General features: G+C 35.1%; 1 protein-coding gene across 2 annotated transcripts in view; it reads right to left on the bottom strand.

The window, feature by feature from the left end:
- LOC145689831 (discoidin domain-containing receptor 2-like) overlaps positions 1-18,653 on the bottom strand; it is a 1,126,884-nt gene that overhangs the window by 169,510 nt on the left and 938,721 nt on the right. For both annotated transcript variants that reach the window (XM_081764050.1, XM_081764051.1), the window contains exon 9: positions 15,403-15,607. In XM_081764050.1, the coding sequence (XP_081620176.1) occupies positions 15,403-15,607 (205 nt within the window). The remainder of the gene's footprint in view (positions 1-15,402; positions 15,608-18,653) is intronic.

Raw genomic sequence — 18,653 nt, 5'->3', positions numbered from 1 at the left:
CTCGACCGATTTTGTTAATAACATAACTAGAGAGATATATATATCTCGACTGATTTTGTTAATGAAATAACTAGGGCGATTATTTCGACAGAGTTTGTTAATGGATTCCGTTAACATTTTTACAAGTATTTTTGACTTTAACTGTAGCTATTTATATGTCATTTTCTACTATTGACATGAAAGTAATAATATTTATAAAATTATTATTAATAAAAAGTATTTAATATACCAATTAATATAACAAAAGTATCTAATATTAAAGAAATTGAAACTCGATAATTAAAGTTCTTTTAATATTTATTGTACTTCATTTTACTTCATATGACTTACGAGGGAACCTATCCAAGTGCAACTCTGACTTCGAGTCGAGACTATGGTCGTTGGATACCTTGTCCCAAAAGAACATAACACGAAAAGTGATACATCCTCGATCGCAACCGTTGCAGAGATATAAGCGTGAAAAGTTAGAAATTGAGCTCCATACTATACACTACAAAGTCAGCTTCCGGGTCAGATTTTTCGGAAACGGTCAGGTAAGGAAACTCAGCGAATACATATCAAAGTAGTGTTGGGAGCCCACCACCTTTTGAATGAAAAAAATGTTGCCCCCGGGGCACTCGCAGGGTCCCAGGCGGGGTCCAACTCAAAATTGGCAAATGGAACCGGGGGTCAAGTAGCATATTGTATGAAAGCTAGTGTTAAATAAAAGAAGATAGAACAAATCTCAACTCTCTATGATGACCCTGTGCAAACGGGCAACTGGTCAAAATGTCAATACAACCTACATCAGAAAATATATGGCCACTGTGAGACAGACTGCAACAATTTGTTTAACTTCAATACCTTGCACTTTTAAACGTGTTTTTCTGTTTTGTTATTGTCACAACTTAACGGATTTAGAAGAGGCCATATATTTTCTGATGTAGGTTGTATTGACATTTTGACCAGTTGCCCGTTTGCACAGGGTCATCATAGAGAGTTGAGATTTGTTCTATCTTCTTTTATTTAACACTAGCTTTCATACAATATGCTACTTGACCCCCCGGTTCCATTTGCCAATTTTGAGTTGAGTTGAGTTGAGTTTAGTTTAGCGTTCCGTTCAGCAGCGAGGCTATATGAGAGGTGGACCTACTGATTAACGTGGAATCCGAACCACATGAGCTCCCGCCGGGAATCGAACCCGGGTCTCCCATGCCCGAGGCGCGTACGCTAACCACTTAGCCACGAAGGAGCTCTTGCCAATTTTGAGTTGGACCCCGCCTGGGACCCTGCGAGTGCCCCGGAGGCAAAATTTTTTTCATTCAAAAGGTGGTGGGCTCCCAACACTACTTTGATATGTATTCGCTGAGTTTCCTTACCTGACCGTTTCCGAAAAATCTGACCCGGAAGCTGACTTTGTAATGTATAGTATGGAGCTCAATTTCTAACTTTTCACGCTTATATCTCTGCAACGGTTGCGATCGAGGATGTATCACTTTTCGTGTTATGTTCTTTTGGGACAAGGTATCCAACGACCATAGTCTCAACTCGAAGTCAGAGTTGCACTTGGATAGGTTCCCTCGTTAGTTCTTACGCTATGGTGCTTTATACTTTATATCCTGTCTGGTTAGTTAGTTAGTCATATTTCAGTTTCATGTCCTTTTCGGTAGCGAGGCTATATCAGAATTGTACCTTACAGCTTAATGTGGGATCTATACACATGTGCTCCCGCCGGGAATCGACTTTATACTTATATTGGATACAAATGTATTTTCTAAATCTTGTATATTACAGTACAATAGTAATGCCACTATTATTATTATTATTATTATTATTATTATTATTATTATTATTATTATTATTATTATTATTATTATTATTATTATTATTATTATTATTATTATTATTATTATTATTATTATAGCAGCTAGTAATACTAGAATTTTTGTTCCTTTTGTCTCTAAAGATTCTACTGCAAAATCATTCTATCCTAACTATATACGTATAAAGGGGGCATGAAGAAATTCCCAATGTTATTTAATTGGGCCTTTCTTGAACTTACAATCTCGTATGTTAGGTACTTGCAACTAAAATAAAAACTTGAAATTCGGTATGCTTGTACGTTTTCTATACGATGATTTTAACAAATTCACTAAAAATACAAATTTCCAACCTTAGAGTGGTTTCACGGGGAACTGAGAAAGCTTTTCCATGTTATTTACATGGGAATCTTTTACACCATTAAAAAAAGTACAAGGAACTTCCCGTAGGGCTACAATGATTACATTTGGCAGTATTGTATCCTTCCGGGAGTAACCCATAGGAAAATTGCTAAAACTGAATATTTTCTAGTATTTATGGGGTCTAAAAGTGAAATGAAAATGTCCATGCTATTTAAATTCAGGTTTTATTGGAATATATAATCTCTTGTCTTAGGTAGTTGAAATAAAAAAAAATGGTAAAATTGTGAGTTTAAGAGATGTGAGGGTCTGAGGGAAAAGCTTCCAGCTGGCTAAATTCAGGAAATATTAAGAACAAATGCATGGAATTCACTCTTGATGGAAAGGCTGATACATAAGAGAAACGAGGGAGTAGGTTGAGGAAACGCGGTGGTCTGGCTGCAGAGCCCCCAGCTAAACAAACGCTACTCTACCTAGGTATTTATAAAACCACTGACACTGCAAATATTTTTTTTCTATTCTAGATATTTTCCAAACTAAATTTGTTAGAGTTTAGTTATTAAAGAACCTTATTAAGAATTTATTAAGTTATTAAAGAACCTTTAGTATTATCTATTTAATTTTAAGTGTAGCCATTTGAGTTTTTTTTTTTTTTTTTTTTGTAATGTTTGTTAGTTCTGAATTTTAACCACCCCGTTCTTATTATAATTTTCCTTTCGTCTTTTCTTTTTCTAGGATTAACTGTTTTTAGTTATATGATCAGATAGTACATGCTATTCTTTTATCTTAGTTCACACGAGATTTGTTTAATTATATGAATTACTTTTTCCTGTAAACCCTCCTTTTCTATTTATGACATGCCACATTTTGTCCCAGTATAATATCATTTTTATGTTTATGGAATGTTAAATTTTATGATTTCAACTGCATATGCAGCTTACTTATTTATGGACGTTTATATGTTTGTGGTCAATCTTTTCGAGAGTGAATCCTCGGGAATCATAAGCTTTGGAAAGATGCCATTTTCATTGATCGATTGCGAATTTTGTGTACATTGTTCAGTTCTAATTAAATATATATATTCACGAAGAAATTAAATGTCGACTAAAAGCAGGGAATTCGTGTTACTATTCGGTTCAAAATCTCTTGTCGTCGCGAATTCTGTCGAGGAATTTGAAGCTTAAAATATATAAAACGATAATCATGCCTGTTGTTCTGTATGGTTGCGAAACATGGTCGCTTACTCTGAGGGAAGAGCATAGACTGAAAGTATTTGAGAATAGGATCCTGAGAAGAATATTCGGACCCAAGAGGAACGACAATGGGGAATGGCGGAAGCTTCATAACGAGGAACTACATAGTTTATACGGTTTACCCAACATTGTTAGGGTCGTCAAGTCTAGGAGACTTAGGTGGGCAGGTCATGTAGCTAGAATGGAAGAAAGTAGAAACGCTTTCAAAGTCTTGACTGCTAGACCCATAGGAAAACGACCATTAGGAAGACCTAGGCGCAGATGGGAGGATAATATTAAGATGGATCTCGCAGAGATAGGAATACAAAGTAGAAACTGGATCCAATTAGCTAAGGATAGAAGTCAGTGGAGAGCTTTTGTGAACGCGGCACTGAACCTCCGGGTTCCATAGGCCATAGAGTTATATATATATATATATATATATATATATATATATATATTTAAAAATGTCCGTTATTTCTTTATTTCATTTTTAGGGGTACACTGCAAGCGCGAAATTTTCAAAAAGTGAAACATCACATCCTATGAGGTATATGTTCCAACACCACACATTTGTATACGGGGTAGTATCTCTTTCAAGCGTTTGTTCCATGGCTAAATGATAATGAAAAACGAAGGATAACCATTTCTCCAGTCTAAGATGAATCTTTATTGTTTGGAGAGGTTTGCCCAATGAACACCATATATCACAACATTATAATTTATTGCGTGTGTAATGTATTTGCTTATTACATACTGCATGCAAGAAGAAGCAAAACTGATCATACATGAATTAGAAACTCCAACCGGAAATAAGCTCAATCTTGCAAACGGTGCGAGATATTGAAAAAATAATCCCAAAAAGTCTCCCCTTACGGTACCCCTTGCCTATTGTGAAGTATCTGTCTATTGGAAATGAAGTGATTGTGTATTTGATATAAAGAAACATGAACTTTTGAAAAATTTGAAAGAAAACTTTGTTTAGAAGTGTACATTCTCAGACACATGTTGTAAATGCACATTTGTTAAATAAACTCGACTAGCTTCCTTCTTTCCTTTCCGCATACCTTCGAGCACAGCCTGATACTTCCCGATTAGGTCATCATTCTTGAATTGATCAAAACCACGAAGAACAGAACAACAAGGGGTATTCAACACACGATTGGGACAGGTGCAGGATCATCAGAGAGAAGAGGATCCTACCGTTGGAGGACCACCGACTCCACAAGTCAAAGAGTACCATTCTGTTGGTTTATCACCGCAGACTCAACAGGCTCCTACAGTCTAGTAGAATGAAGATGTAGAAGGACATTATCGTAAAGAAGCATTATCGACGCCCCTTGCAGTTCAACAGGATTAAGATCCAGATGTTGACTGTCTCCAGCTAATCCAGACTTTTCCAGAGAAAGATATTCATCATTCCAGATGACCAGGACGACACCAGCCCTGTCGGATCTATCAGGCTAGTGCTCATCCCTTATCTTTTAGTCATAACCTTTCTCTTTCTCTCACCCTTTTCCCCAACTAGTCATCTTCCAAATTAGAATCATTTGAATTTTATTTAAATTCAACCACAATTTTACAGTTAAGTACCGTGTTGTGCATCAGTTCCATCCCCATTTGGTTGCATTTATTTATTTCGTATTCTGAGCTATAACTGATGACACAGCACCGGCACACTATTTTTTTTTTATCAAGACGTCTTTCATTTGTTCCTGTAAAGGGACATTTAGAGATGTGAGGAATGACAAAGAGATTCATACTCATATATGAGTGATGCGCTGTGTAGAGAGCGCAGATTCAGCTAGTTTTATTTTATTTATTTATCGACACAACAGGCATTACTGCCCAATTACAATGTCTACACATGATAGTCGCAGACATAATGTTAAATTATAATGATATTAATACTTGAAAACAAAATATTAAATTATAATTATGTATTGCATGTATAATTTATTTATTATCTGATATATTCTATGACATTATTGTATGAGTTGTATTACATGTACTGAATATGTATTGCATATATCATATACCTACTACCCAAGTGCATTTGTGGCTGTAAACGCTATTTGCCTAATAAATAAATAAATAAATAATCATTATTGGAACTAAGAGGCTCATGATATCCTAATGGTCACTTATATACAGGGTGTATCAAAACGTACTTTACAACTTTGAAAATACGTACTGATTTATTCATTTATCTTGCAGATATGGTTTTGGTGTCATTTTGTAGCAAAATACATCGAGTTTTGACTTACGTAGTACATTAGTTCAGAATCAAGTCACCACAAGCGTTGGAGGGAGTTCGAGCAAAGATGGCTGCCTTTACTGGTTCAGGTAAATGGATCGGCCGAGGTGGGCCAACTGCATGGCCCCTAACCTTACCTGACGCTTCTTGATTCTTATTTAGGGGAATGATCAAGTAACTTACACTATTACATAAGTTACTGTAGCACACTTAGCTTACATACGTAATGCTTTTTAACGTTGCTCAGCATTTGTATTTTAGTGTAAGTTATTGAATATAGCAAAGCTAGTATGAATCAGTTAGTTAAAGAATGCCGTGTTTGTTCCACCCTTACCAGAGCCCAGAGCTAGAATCTACCTCGCAATTGAAAAGTAACACCTGACATGCTGCAGCTTGTTTGACAAGAAATCGACTTCAAATGGGATGTGTGCGCATCACCAATAAATTCGGTCAAATGCCTATTACTTTATCTTGCTTGAATGTAGCTAATTTAGCACTATGTATATTGAACCTCTTTAGGAGAAGGGAAAAAAAAACTTGATGTATTTTGCTACAAAATGACACCAAAAACATGGCTGTTAAATAAATAAATCAGTATGAGGTTTTAACATTGTAAAGTCTTTTTTGATACACCCTGCAGGGCCGTGCCGTGGAAAATCAGCGCCCGGGGCCGTCGCCCCCGTCGCCCCCCCCCCCCACGGCACGGCCATGACACCCTGTATAACGCCATAACAAAACATATCGTTTTTATTGTAATTAAATATTTCGTAATAAAACAATTATACCATGTATTTATAAATTTATATTTATGAATACTTTATAGATTTTCTATTTTTCTGCAGAATATAACAAGCAAATATATAACACTTAGCAAGAAGGACTGTGTACGTCAGATTAAGCAAAATACCAAAACCGAATCAAACATTGCAAATATATCGTATTTGATGAAAGAGGTTGCTTCTGTGTATGGATTGATAAGCATGTACGTACTCCTATATGTATCGTTAATTTGGCGTTGTCTGCATTCCTTTTTGGACCAGGTGTAGCTCGACTCTTCCATTATGGACATAACTCTGCAAAAGTGGCAATTATCTGGACGTCTGATAATTGGCCAAACTATGTGTCCTGTTTAAATCCTCCGAAAAAAAAGGCCTAAAGGCCATATTAAATATGGAGACACGTACATTACACCCTTCGTACGCAATGGCTAAACTACATCTTGTTATTTGCAAACTACAGCAGTGTTAATTAATGAAATTATTATCTATTATACAAACAAACGAAGTGAACAATGTCTATTTGTTAAAGGAGATGACATGGAGGGGAAAGACAATGGATTGGTTCTGGGGATGAAACGGATGCCATTTGTTACCAACCAGGTTGCATCTGTTTTAATGACGTAGGAAGTCAACAGACAGCGGTAGCAGATAAAATATGTTGGAAGGTATTAAATCCGTAGTATTTCAAAGTACGGATACCCAATTATAGCAGACTTCAGTAATAAAACATCATGTGAATAGACATATATTACTCCACCCTATTACTTGACATTGAAGAATACGGTTAATATGTATGAATTATCTGTTACAAACATGAGGCATCTGTTTCTCTCATTATTCATAAAATATTTCAAATTGATCTGATGTAAACAAACTCCCATCTCAGATTATAAAAAAGCTAAGATTTGCAAAATATCACTAGTGTTGCTCACTGGCGTAAATCCCGGGGGTTGAGGGGGACATGTCCCTTCCAATCTTGGAGTTGGGGGTACTGTCCCACCAATAATCCGATTTGAAATTTATTTTTGAGGGGGGGGGAGAAATGTGATGATTTGTGTCTGATTGCCACAAAGGAAAGTGAGATCTAATTGACGTCCCCCAGAATAAGCCTCAAATCTGGCCGCCTCCCAATGTTGAAGACAACTCTGCTCCCCTGATCCTCTATAGCATTGTTTTTCAACTTCATATATATTTTGAACATCGTTTTTTTTAAAAAAAAAAAAAAGTCTTGCCCGTCAATGTTGAAGACAGATTTGCACTGTTGGTGTTACTATTAGTATACCTATCTACTGATTTTCCCGTATCTGTAGTACTTGGAGTGTAGGTTGAAGGCGAATAAAGAGTTAGAAACAACCAGAATTGAAATCGTATTATTCCCACCTTACCAAGGTTTCAGGACAGTTCGTACACCCAAAGTTTCTAAAACATTTATTTACAGTTTTTTATTATGTAATAATAATTATTAAGTACCGTATTTTACGGACTATAGGACGCACTTTTTTCTTCGAAAAATTGCCTCCAAAATTCATGTGTATCTTATACTCGAAATTAATACAATGCCGCGGGAAACCTAAATCTATTGTCAGAATAGGATTCAACTGGCAGTAGCAGTGCAGCATGCGACGAACATGAGTTGCGGGGATTCACAAGCTTGCTCTTTCCCCGCCACTAGAAACCCTGAACCAGAGACTAGAATATACAGACCGTAAACTCTGCGAAAAACTGGGAAAATAATACGGTATTTTTTATTTTTAAAAAATGCTTAAAAAGTAAAGTGAGTCTTATAGTAAAATGCGGTATAAATAAGTTATCGAAATAGAAGATACAATCTTTGAAATACGATTTAACAAGGAATGAAAAAATATATATTGTAATATCCCGACCATGGATCTGTTCAACATGTTCATATTTATGAATATTATCAATGTCTGTCCTACTACGAATTACTACAGTAGCAGACAACAGGGATACCATTGCTCATGTGATAACGAAGGAACACCAACGCCACAGAAACTACTATCATTCTTTGGCTGGACACCTCCACTGCTTTAGCTTGCTTGGAGCTCTACCCAAAGCCTTTAGCTTGCTCGGTTCTTTTAACCTTCTTTTCTGCCCCTTAGTTTGCTCGGAACTCTCTGGAACTGCTAATCTCAGCCACCCAGCTTGCGTGGAGTTTTGTGGGTTTCAAATCCCCCCTGTGCTTGCGTGAGGCATTGGGGATCCTAAATACACTCCACCTAGCTTGCTCGCAGCTCTGTGGATATCCATCCATTCGTTGCTCTGGCCTTGGATTACCTCTCTTTACCCAGTATTAGTGAACTATTTATATTAGAGTGTTTTTTATAATTACACCATTTGTAACAAGAATATTTTTGCAGTAAAATTCGGTAATGATAGAAACGTTTCCTTGTATAATTTAGTTGCACCTATGCTCTACATATATCTACATAAATAGAACTTTTCAATACTGTGTTTTAGTTGTTTGTTGGTTTATTGATTGATTTCTTTGTTTGACGATTGTTTGGGTTCGTTGGTTTCTTGAAGGTCAGCATTTGTTTCGGTACTGTCGCCATATGAGACGTGGAAGTACCGTTTAAGCCCAGAACACTATATTCCGTTCAATGCTCTCCCTTCAGGAATCAAAAGGTAGCTATTATTCCAGAGACGAGGGCTGGATAAGAAATAGTCAGAAACTGCTGTTCTATGGTAATTATTATCCTTAAAAATTGTGAAGTTCCGCATCAAACCAGAAACTAAGACGGAAACCATCCTAAGTTTTTCATGTTCTTATTAATTTTACAAAATAGAAGTAAATAATAATATAATTACAGGCCGATCACATGACTTCCTACGATGTATAAATACATTACATCAACACTAACTCAAAAATATATACTCTCATCTGTAAAATAATAGAGTTCTAAAGGGAAAAAAAGGATGTTACAGGACCGGCAAAGGATGCAAGAACCAGTTCGTAAGTAGCTCAAGTGGTAGAGTGTTAGCTTAGCATTCGGGAGGTCGCGGGTTCGATTTCCTCTGTCGGCCATTCTGACTGGGGTTTTCCAGGGTTTTCCTCAGTCTTATACGGCAAATTCCGGGATGGTACCTGCTAAACAGGCCCTCTACAATACCTTCCCAAATCCTCTCCATTGTAACTGTAGTTCTTAGATATCTAGCATAAAATGGTCTCTGAGCTGTATCTGGTGATTGTTAAATAAATAAATAATAGTTACAGTAGTTACTGAACAAACTACATCCCGGAAAATGAATCTGAGTTTAGCATTCATAGATTATCAAAGAACTTTCGATAGTGGGCGTACCGGAAGGTGTGCCTAGATTGAATTAATAACAAAATAGAGCTTGTTAGTTGAGCTATTCGTTTACATTTCCACACTCATTAATAGAGGTACTACTAAAAAAAAGTATAAAATTTATCCTACGAACATGCAATGTTGGAAGCGACTATGGAACAATGCTCCACAAAACTATATCTTTCCAATGAACAGTATAAGATAGTATAATGGAAAATAAAGATAAACTTAGGCATATTCCAACGCTATTCTCTCAGTGTACTATGGTTCTGCATAGCTCTCAATTACCTCATTAGATCAGAAGCGAACACATTCTACGGCTTTAAGGTAAAATCACGCAACAAATCTTGTAAAATAAATTACTTGTTATATATGGATGACCAATTCTCTACATCAACTTCCCAAACGAACAACTGAAATATAAATAGTCATAATATTGTTTAATTAAGAACATGTATTGTTTAGTAAAGTTTCGTTGAACATTAAATTGAGAGATCTTACCGTTATAACCAAGTATTATTTTTAAAGTGAAAATCTAGCATGCTATTGTATACACAGGAAATACTTCGAATGTCCTTATGTGAGTACCAACCTCAACAAAGAATCCCTCCTCTCTCCTAGACACAAAGGTAAAAAGAAAAAGAGGAGGAGAAGGGAGAAAAGGAAAGAAAGCGAGAATCGAACGAAATCCAAAACAACAGGTGACTGTGTTCTCAGGATAGTTGAAGCAGAGGAAAAATTGAATTATTTGCAGTCATGCTTCTGCCAGATACATCCTCTCCCTCTTCTCTTATTCTTTTCTATTCTTCTAAGATTTCTTTTACTTTTCTCTCACATTCTTTTCGGTTCATGCCTTGAGAGAAACTTTGAGAGATTTCCCATTCGGAAGAAGTGAAGAGAGGGCTGTTGTAATGCCAGGAAAAGAAGAAGATGGAACAGGGAGACAGAGAAAACAAACAGGAAATATTCTTTTCTTTCCTTTGAGTTTTCTTTAAAAGAAAACAAGAAAAACCAGGAACAACTTTCCTGTATTGAAGCATCATAACATATACCATGAATCACTCAATATCAAAAACTATTATACTCAACTAGTTTAATGTGTAGAAAGCAAAGTCACTCAATGGTACACATTTGCTAATAGCACAAGCTCTTCTTCAGTGCAAGAACAGATTTAATTTTTAATATATAATCATTTACCAAACAGTAAGGTCATCAAGTCTAAGAGGTTCAGATATGCAGGTCATGTAGCCAGAATGAAAGAAAGTTGGAACGCTTTCAAAGTTTTAGCTGTAAATCCAATTGGAAAACGAACATTAGGAAGACCTAGATACAGATAAGAGAAGAATATTGAGATGGATCTCGCAGAAATAGGAATACAAAACAGAAACAAGATGCAGTTGGGTAAGGACAAAAGTCAATGGAGGGCTTTCGTAAACGCGACATTGAACGTAAGGGTTCCATAGGCCATAGATAGGGGCACGAGTTTTCCGCACTAAGAATTTGAAAATTTCTCATTTCGTTTTTCATATTTCGCGTTTTGTCGCATTTTCCAAATAAAGTTTCGCATTTTGTAGCTCTTGTGAAAAAGAATTATCTGACATTTTTACAATAATTCCTTTTATTCATAGATCACTATAAAAATAAGCCATTAATTACCTAAAAATAAAATGCACTGAATATTTCACTTGACAATGTTAATTTCATTTATAGAAAACAATATTTTAAAAAAATCAAACTGAGGAAAATCAGTGATTAAACTTACTATGAGTAGGAAAGTTTTGCTGTCTTCTGAAAACACGAAGGCACAAGTTACATTTAAGCATTAAACATAAGCATGTTACATGTTTCCACATTTTCCTCCTTCATTGTTGTATGTTTGTCACTTATCATTAGTCCATACTTGTAAAAAAAATCTCTCACAATTGGCATTGCTTGTTGGAAGCCACACATATGTAAGTGCATTTACAACAAACTTCAAACAATCATCACTACGGAACTCCCCATCCAGCTGCGATGGTGATAGCTAACGGGCAATATGTTCCCTATAGTCATGTTTTAATCACCCAAAATGCACAGTTCGTACGTTCTAACGTTCCGTCAGCGGAAAATTAGCGTTTTTAAAGTAATAAAACTTAATTTTTAAACTTTCGCGTTATATCGCGTATTGTTAGAAATTTCGCGCAAAACTGCCAATTTCGCGTTTTATCGCGCAACGGCAACAAATGAAAATTCAATTTGAATATCATAAAATGTCAAGAAATTGAAAATTACTTAATTCTGACGCATTTCGTTTTATCGCGCATTTCGAAAAACTCGTGCCTCTAGCCATAGAGTTAGTTCTTTAATACATAATCATAAAAAGTAGGCTTCCATTTCACGATTTGAAGCTAAGATAGATTTCTGAAATATGGAACTTAATATTGAAACCAGAAGTGGTACAATTATCATTTCTTGTTTGAATACTGTAACCGGAAGTGGTACAACTATCACATCCGGTTTCAATAGCGTGATAAAGTAGAAGATGACAGATATTGTTGAGAAGTTTAATTCACATAAAAGTCTTTCCCTCTTTTATACCGTTTATTTTGTATGAAAATTAATATTAAAACCGGAAGTCGTAGCAACTGACGTTGTTTTAACAAATATGGATTCTATTAATCTATTGTAACACTATAAATATACCGTCCTAGCCGAATATATCAAGGCACACCCAAAATCTTCATCCACAAATAATGAACCAAAATTATCTACAGAAAATCAGATTAGTGCTGAATCCGATTTGCTATAAAAGTGTGTTAGTAAGGCAGAATATGATAGATTATGATGTGGCAATGTAAGTGCTACAAGAAGAAATATTTCTAAATCATACTTCCTGTTGCTTTTATTTATAATTTTAGAAAAGTTTTAATTCAAGTTTTTGAAGTACCGCTAAATACAAATGGCTATTTTGAGTGCAAAATTGTTCAGAATTGTAGCCAATAGCTAAACTACATTTTTCTCGCTAAACGCCATGTGGAAATGCTTAGATTTAGCCATAAAATTGTAAATTTTGCAACGTTTTCATTGATTCTTTGGTGCTCTAGGCTAATCATAGATGTCCCTGTCTTGGTATCTACATTTTTCGTGTTGCAGTCAGTGATGCCAACCCATGGGAAAATCCCATTTTGTGGGATTTTTCAACTGATTTCTCATATAAGAACAAAGTGAATTTTAGTAGAAATAAGCAGGATATGTGGGATTTTTCATACATTTACTTCATCAACGCCAAGAAAAATTTCATAATTTGCGGGAAGTAGGCTAATTAGTTTTCAATAGGCGTGGAATCAGTGCTAATTATTAGATTTTGTTACTGTAAACTTGAGGATCTCAAGAAACGAGTGTCAAGGAATGTAAATTATAATCAGCTATTTAACGAAAAAGAAGAAAGAAAGAACGTATCAAACGAAAAACAACCAATGTCCAAAACTCTCGACACGTAATAACTCGAGAATGGTGGGAGGCCGCGGTGGCTCAGTGGTAGAGCGTTTACCTCTGATGCTTGGCGGTTCCTGGTTTTATCCCAGCTCGCACCAAGTGAACTTTGTGATGGACAAACACCGTGTGCGTGGGTTTTCTCGGAGTTCTCCCGTTCCTCCCACTTTCTTCATTCCACCATTTCACTCATTTCTAATCATCATCGTCTCCTTTAGCCTACCTGGCATAACCGCGGGACGTAAAACTTAAAGATATCATTTCATTTCATTTCGAGAATGATAATTATGTAGTTTCGTTACGTTCCGTAGAAGACTACCGTAGAAAGGAGCGTTTAAAATATGACGTTCTGACAACATGTACTCTTGTTTTCGTCAACATTTTCAATTATTTCTTTCAGTTAAGAAAGCTGCTTATTCATAAACTATTTGATGGACATAGAAGGTCGGAGTTTACGAATATTTCACTCATATATTGAAGACAGTGAGTGGCATACAGTAGTTTCAATTTTCATATTTTATAAGTTTTGAATCTTTATAATTAAGTTAGCACAGCGTGGGAAATTCAAGAGCAAAATAGGAATTTCTACCTCTCAAGATTAGATTTTCTAACGTTTGAGGTTGGCGATGTGCAGAGGACTTCTCCATTCCATACATTCTTTCCATGAAAATTTTGGTCGTCCTCTATACTTCTTTACCAATATTCTAACTTTCATAATATTTGTTATGAAGCTGTTGTGTCTAATCAGATGGCCGATTATCTTTTCTCTTCCCTATCATGTCCAACCATCTTCTATTCCTACAGTACTTCTGTTTTCTCATCTACGACTTGTAGCACTTTCGCGTGGCTCTGTTTCTGTGTGCAGTTGGCCCTAAATTTGGTGCTCTACTCAAGGTCACGATTTAATAATTGTAGATCGAAAGGTCACGAGATAGGCATTGGAGGGTCTCTGGATCAAATAAATTATCCCAACAGAAGGAACTCAATATCGAAAAGTTTTCGTAGATCAGTTATTGGTTTCAGGTTATATTGTAAGATTCTAGGCTGAAAGAGTGATGTTTGACCATTAACAATAAAAAACTAAGTCACCTACCAAATCGTATCTTTATTACATCAATTTACAATACAAAACGTCAATTCTTAATGGTCAACAACTGCCGCTCCCTTCCTGCCTCTGTTTGAAAATGGACAATGACAATGTTGAACATGAACATATTTCTCTGTTATTTATTATGACAAGGAGGCACGGTGACTCAGTAGTAGACGCCTGCCTCTGGTATGTGGGGTCCCTGGTTTGATTCCCGCTCAAGTAAGTTGGTGATGGACAATATTGTGTCTGTGAGTTTTCTCGAGATATTCCCGTTTCCTTCCACACTATCATTTCACCAATTCTTCCATGGTTATTCACTCGCCTTAGTCATCGTCTCCCTTATCCTAAAGGGCATAATCGTGGGACGTTAAACTGAAAGGTTATTATGAAAAGGCCCTATTAAATGTAATTAAGGTTTTTAATTACGTATATAAAATCCAGAAGTATTTATTCCATGTCAAGCACAATATAATTCAGTAGTTAAGCAAGATAAACACAGCATATAAAATATAGATAGTTGTTACCGTCTATCTTCAGAATAGTGCAATATTTAACAAACTCTATCATGAACCCACGTGAATCATTCTATCGTACATGTCAAACAGGCCTTAAATGCAGGCCCTATCCAGGGGGGTCTAGGGGGGCCGGATTCTCCCTAAATTTTTGCTGCCCCCCTTAAATTTTCACGGTAGGCTTGCAAATGAACTATAATATGGTGATGAACTACAATATAGTTGAATCGGGCCCCACCTAACTTCAGCCGGGCCCCTCTACATTTTTGGGCTGGCTACGGGTCTGCTTAAACGTAGTTAGATTTGAGCGTTGCTAACATAGGTGTAATCAAAAGTTAACTGCAAAATAAAAATAGTGATAAATGTAAATAATGAAGTTTTAATTATGCGCGATTTTAACCTATATCATATAGCGAGCCGAAGGAACTAGTATTTTTTTAAGGATAAACTTAATTAGAAATGGAGATATAGCAGATGGAGAAATATATTCACCCGAGTCAGTAGAAAGGTATACCCGGTAAACAATCGACAAATATACTCATCACAATCAATAGAAAAGATGAAAATAATTTAAAAAAAAAGCGTACTCACCTGAATCAAACGTAACTTCGCTGAGCAAAATCAATCTCGAAGCAAATTTGAGTTGAATTTTAACGTAACGCCCCAGTCTTTCTAGCAAAGGAATTGTAACATTTCTGGCTGTTTCCTTTTTGTCTGGTGGAGGCATTAGTTTCTCCATGCGAGGGTGGTACTCCTCTCCGTCAATACTGAAGTACACCAGGGCCTGGGAGAACACCTGAAACATTAATAATAATAATAATAATAATAATAATAATAATAATAATAATAATAATAATAATAATAATAATAATAATAATAATAATAATAATAATAATAATAATAATAATAATAACAATAACAAATGACCTAATACATCTATTTGATTTGATTTAATTTACAGTACTCTCAAAACTTGAAGGATAAATCAATTTAGAAGTTCCATTATGTTTTTATTTAATGTTACTATTTTATGTTCATTCAAAAATTTTTACTTTTGTTTGTTTTTCATTTTGTTTTGCTGCCTTCATCAGTGTAAAAATTTTAGGATTTGCTAGATTTACTTATTGTGTTGTTAAGGTTAGACTAAAAATATTGTGGACACAGAATATTTGTAAAATTTCGTATAATGAAAAGTTTTACTACAATATGCAACAATAATGATAACAAAAACATTTTAAAAGCAGGTAAATTATTTTCAAACTAAAATGTATTTTTCATGAATAATATATATATATATATATATATATATATATATATATATATATATATATATATATATATATATATATATATATATATATATATATATATATATTAATTGCATAATAAAGAAAACTAAATTTAGAAGCAAGATATGAATTAAATATAAGTACCAAATGAAGGAATCCTCGTATGTAAAACTAAACCAGAATATCAAGAGATAATATATAATAGACCTATACCCTGCTGAAGAGAATTAGTCTACGCGTTTCGAGAAAAGTTTCAATTTCGTCCGATTCTAAACGGTATAATCTTGGAACTTTAAACTCAAATTCTTCATTTCATTTCAATTTCGTCCGGAAAATGTTAACCACTGGGAATGTTCGCTGCCATCTAACAGCGAGCAGTGTAACTTTTAACATTCTGCAATTATGCATCTTTGTTTTAATAGCAGAAAATTAGTTATGCGTACCCACCGTTAGGTGCACACGTACAGATAGGGACGGGTTCAAAGTATCTTGAGGGTACAATACTCTATGTAATCAAGGGCGCCGATTTCTCCGTAAATTTGGGGGGCATTAAGATACAGAAGGTATATATATATATACAGTATGAGGATTTTAAGACAAATTGCATTCAAATTATGCCAAATAATGTATATTCATAAATACAATAGGGGGGCCCACATGAGCTTTGGGGGATCCCGGCCTCCCAGGAACGGCGCCTTTGTATGTAATATTGAACCTGTTCTATTGTGCACCCGAAAAGACAAGTCATTGTTAATTATTGCCACCTATACTTTTAGAAATCAATGATAGATTATTTTTATAAGAAAATAAAGAGTGCAGATGAGACGCAAAATTAAAACTTTAGCCTACATCAATAATTTTTTCTGTTAAACAGGAGTAATTATTAAGAAAGCTTACAATGTTAGTCGAGTTAAGAAGTTTGGGGTGATCTGGACTCGGTGGACTCCCCGTAGATGCCTCCGTGAGCACCGTTAAAACCACTGTTATCAATGAATATGTTAACGGATTCAACTGAAATATTTATTTTATTTATTTAAAAAAAAGAAAAATTCAAAATGTCGCATTCGTTCGAGAGTTATTGTGTGAAATAACGGGCAGACGGACAGACGTACTAACATGTTAATGTTATGAAACCCAATACGCTCAGTGATTCTAGTAAACTGACAACAGAATATGATGGATAGATCCAGTATTGCAACTACAGAAGAGTTGATTAAAAGCTGTAAATTTCTTATATTTTTGATATTTACATTTATTACTACTCAAATCTAATCTTTCTTTGTTTTCCCCCTATTTTGATAGAATAAATTAAAACGCACTGAAGATCATAAACTCTGCTTAAGACAGTAAAAAAGGATCATACCAAATACGCATTTATGAACGAACTGGATATGAATAATTACCGTACCAGTGACGATATTAACGGATTGATTACATTCACGAATTTGGACGAGATAATCGCTGTACGTATTACAATGAACACAATCAAAAAAATCACCTTTGTTCCAGAGCTATTGTGTGGAGTAACGGACGTACGTACTAACATTGTAGTCTTATTAATCCCACTTGAATGATCCTTGAGATCTCACTTCATATATATAAAAGGATCTTTTCTAGTTGGGATCAAGCTTGTTCCTATAAAACATCACTTTCTTTTTTTTTTAAAAAAAAACATAATTTTCGCTACTTTTTATTATTATTATTATTATTATTATTATTATTATTATTATTATTATTATTATTATTATTATTATTATTATTATTATTACTTGTTATAATTTTCTTATTCATATACTAACTTTCGTACGATCCCAGTTCGCGCCAAGTGAACTTTGTGGTGAACAAATACCGTGTGCGTCGATTTTCTCAGGTTCTCATGTTTTCTCCCACTTTCTTCACTCCACCATTCCATTCATTTTTCATCATCACCGTCTCCTTTAGCCTAGCCAGCGTAACGTGGGAAGTAAAACTCAAAGATTTCATTTCATTTCAAATAGTTGCTTTGTTTACCCTCGTGGGTTTTATAATTACAAAATCATTTTTTATAACATTCAGTAATTTTAAGTTTTATCTTCATCAGAACCAAATGATTGGATATTCGGGCTCGAATGACAGATATTACTAATCTACTATAAAATCCTACAACAATGCTACGAATTAGTATTTCAGTTGCTTCCGTCTCAATCACAGTCACCTGGTCACACTAGCCCTGCGAAACAAGGCTTGCCTCCCTAATGACCTGGACGAAAGTCGTGACCAAGGTAATCTGTAACCTCTGCCTACTCTTGTGTCCAAAATCACTTGACCACTTCTATATAAGAATATTCGCTTCTACTGTCGTTCTGACCTTTAATGTCTTCAAAAGTTTGTTCTTGTACAATCTACATGTTTTCTATTCATTTTTAAAAAGGTTGATCTAGAAACCAAAACATCCTGTATGTCCGTCTGACCGTCCATCTGTCCGGTAGACCATAATCTCAAAAACTTCTTGATGGATCACTATCAATTTTGGCCAAACTGTAAAGGCCAAAAGTTAGGAATGAAGTTAATGGA

Source organism: Thermobia domestica, chromosome 7 (assembly GCF_964235325.1).
Source record: "Thermobia domestica chromosome 7, izTheDome1.hap1.1, whole genome shotgun sequence".
Lineage (NCBI taxonomy): Eukaryota > Metazoa > Arthropoda > Insecta > Zygentoma > Lepismatidae > Thermobia > Thermobia domestica.
The sequence above is the reverse complement of the archived record's forward strand: the minus strand, read 5'-3'. Positions and strand labels throughout refer to the sequence as shown.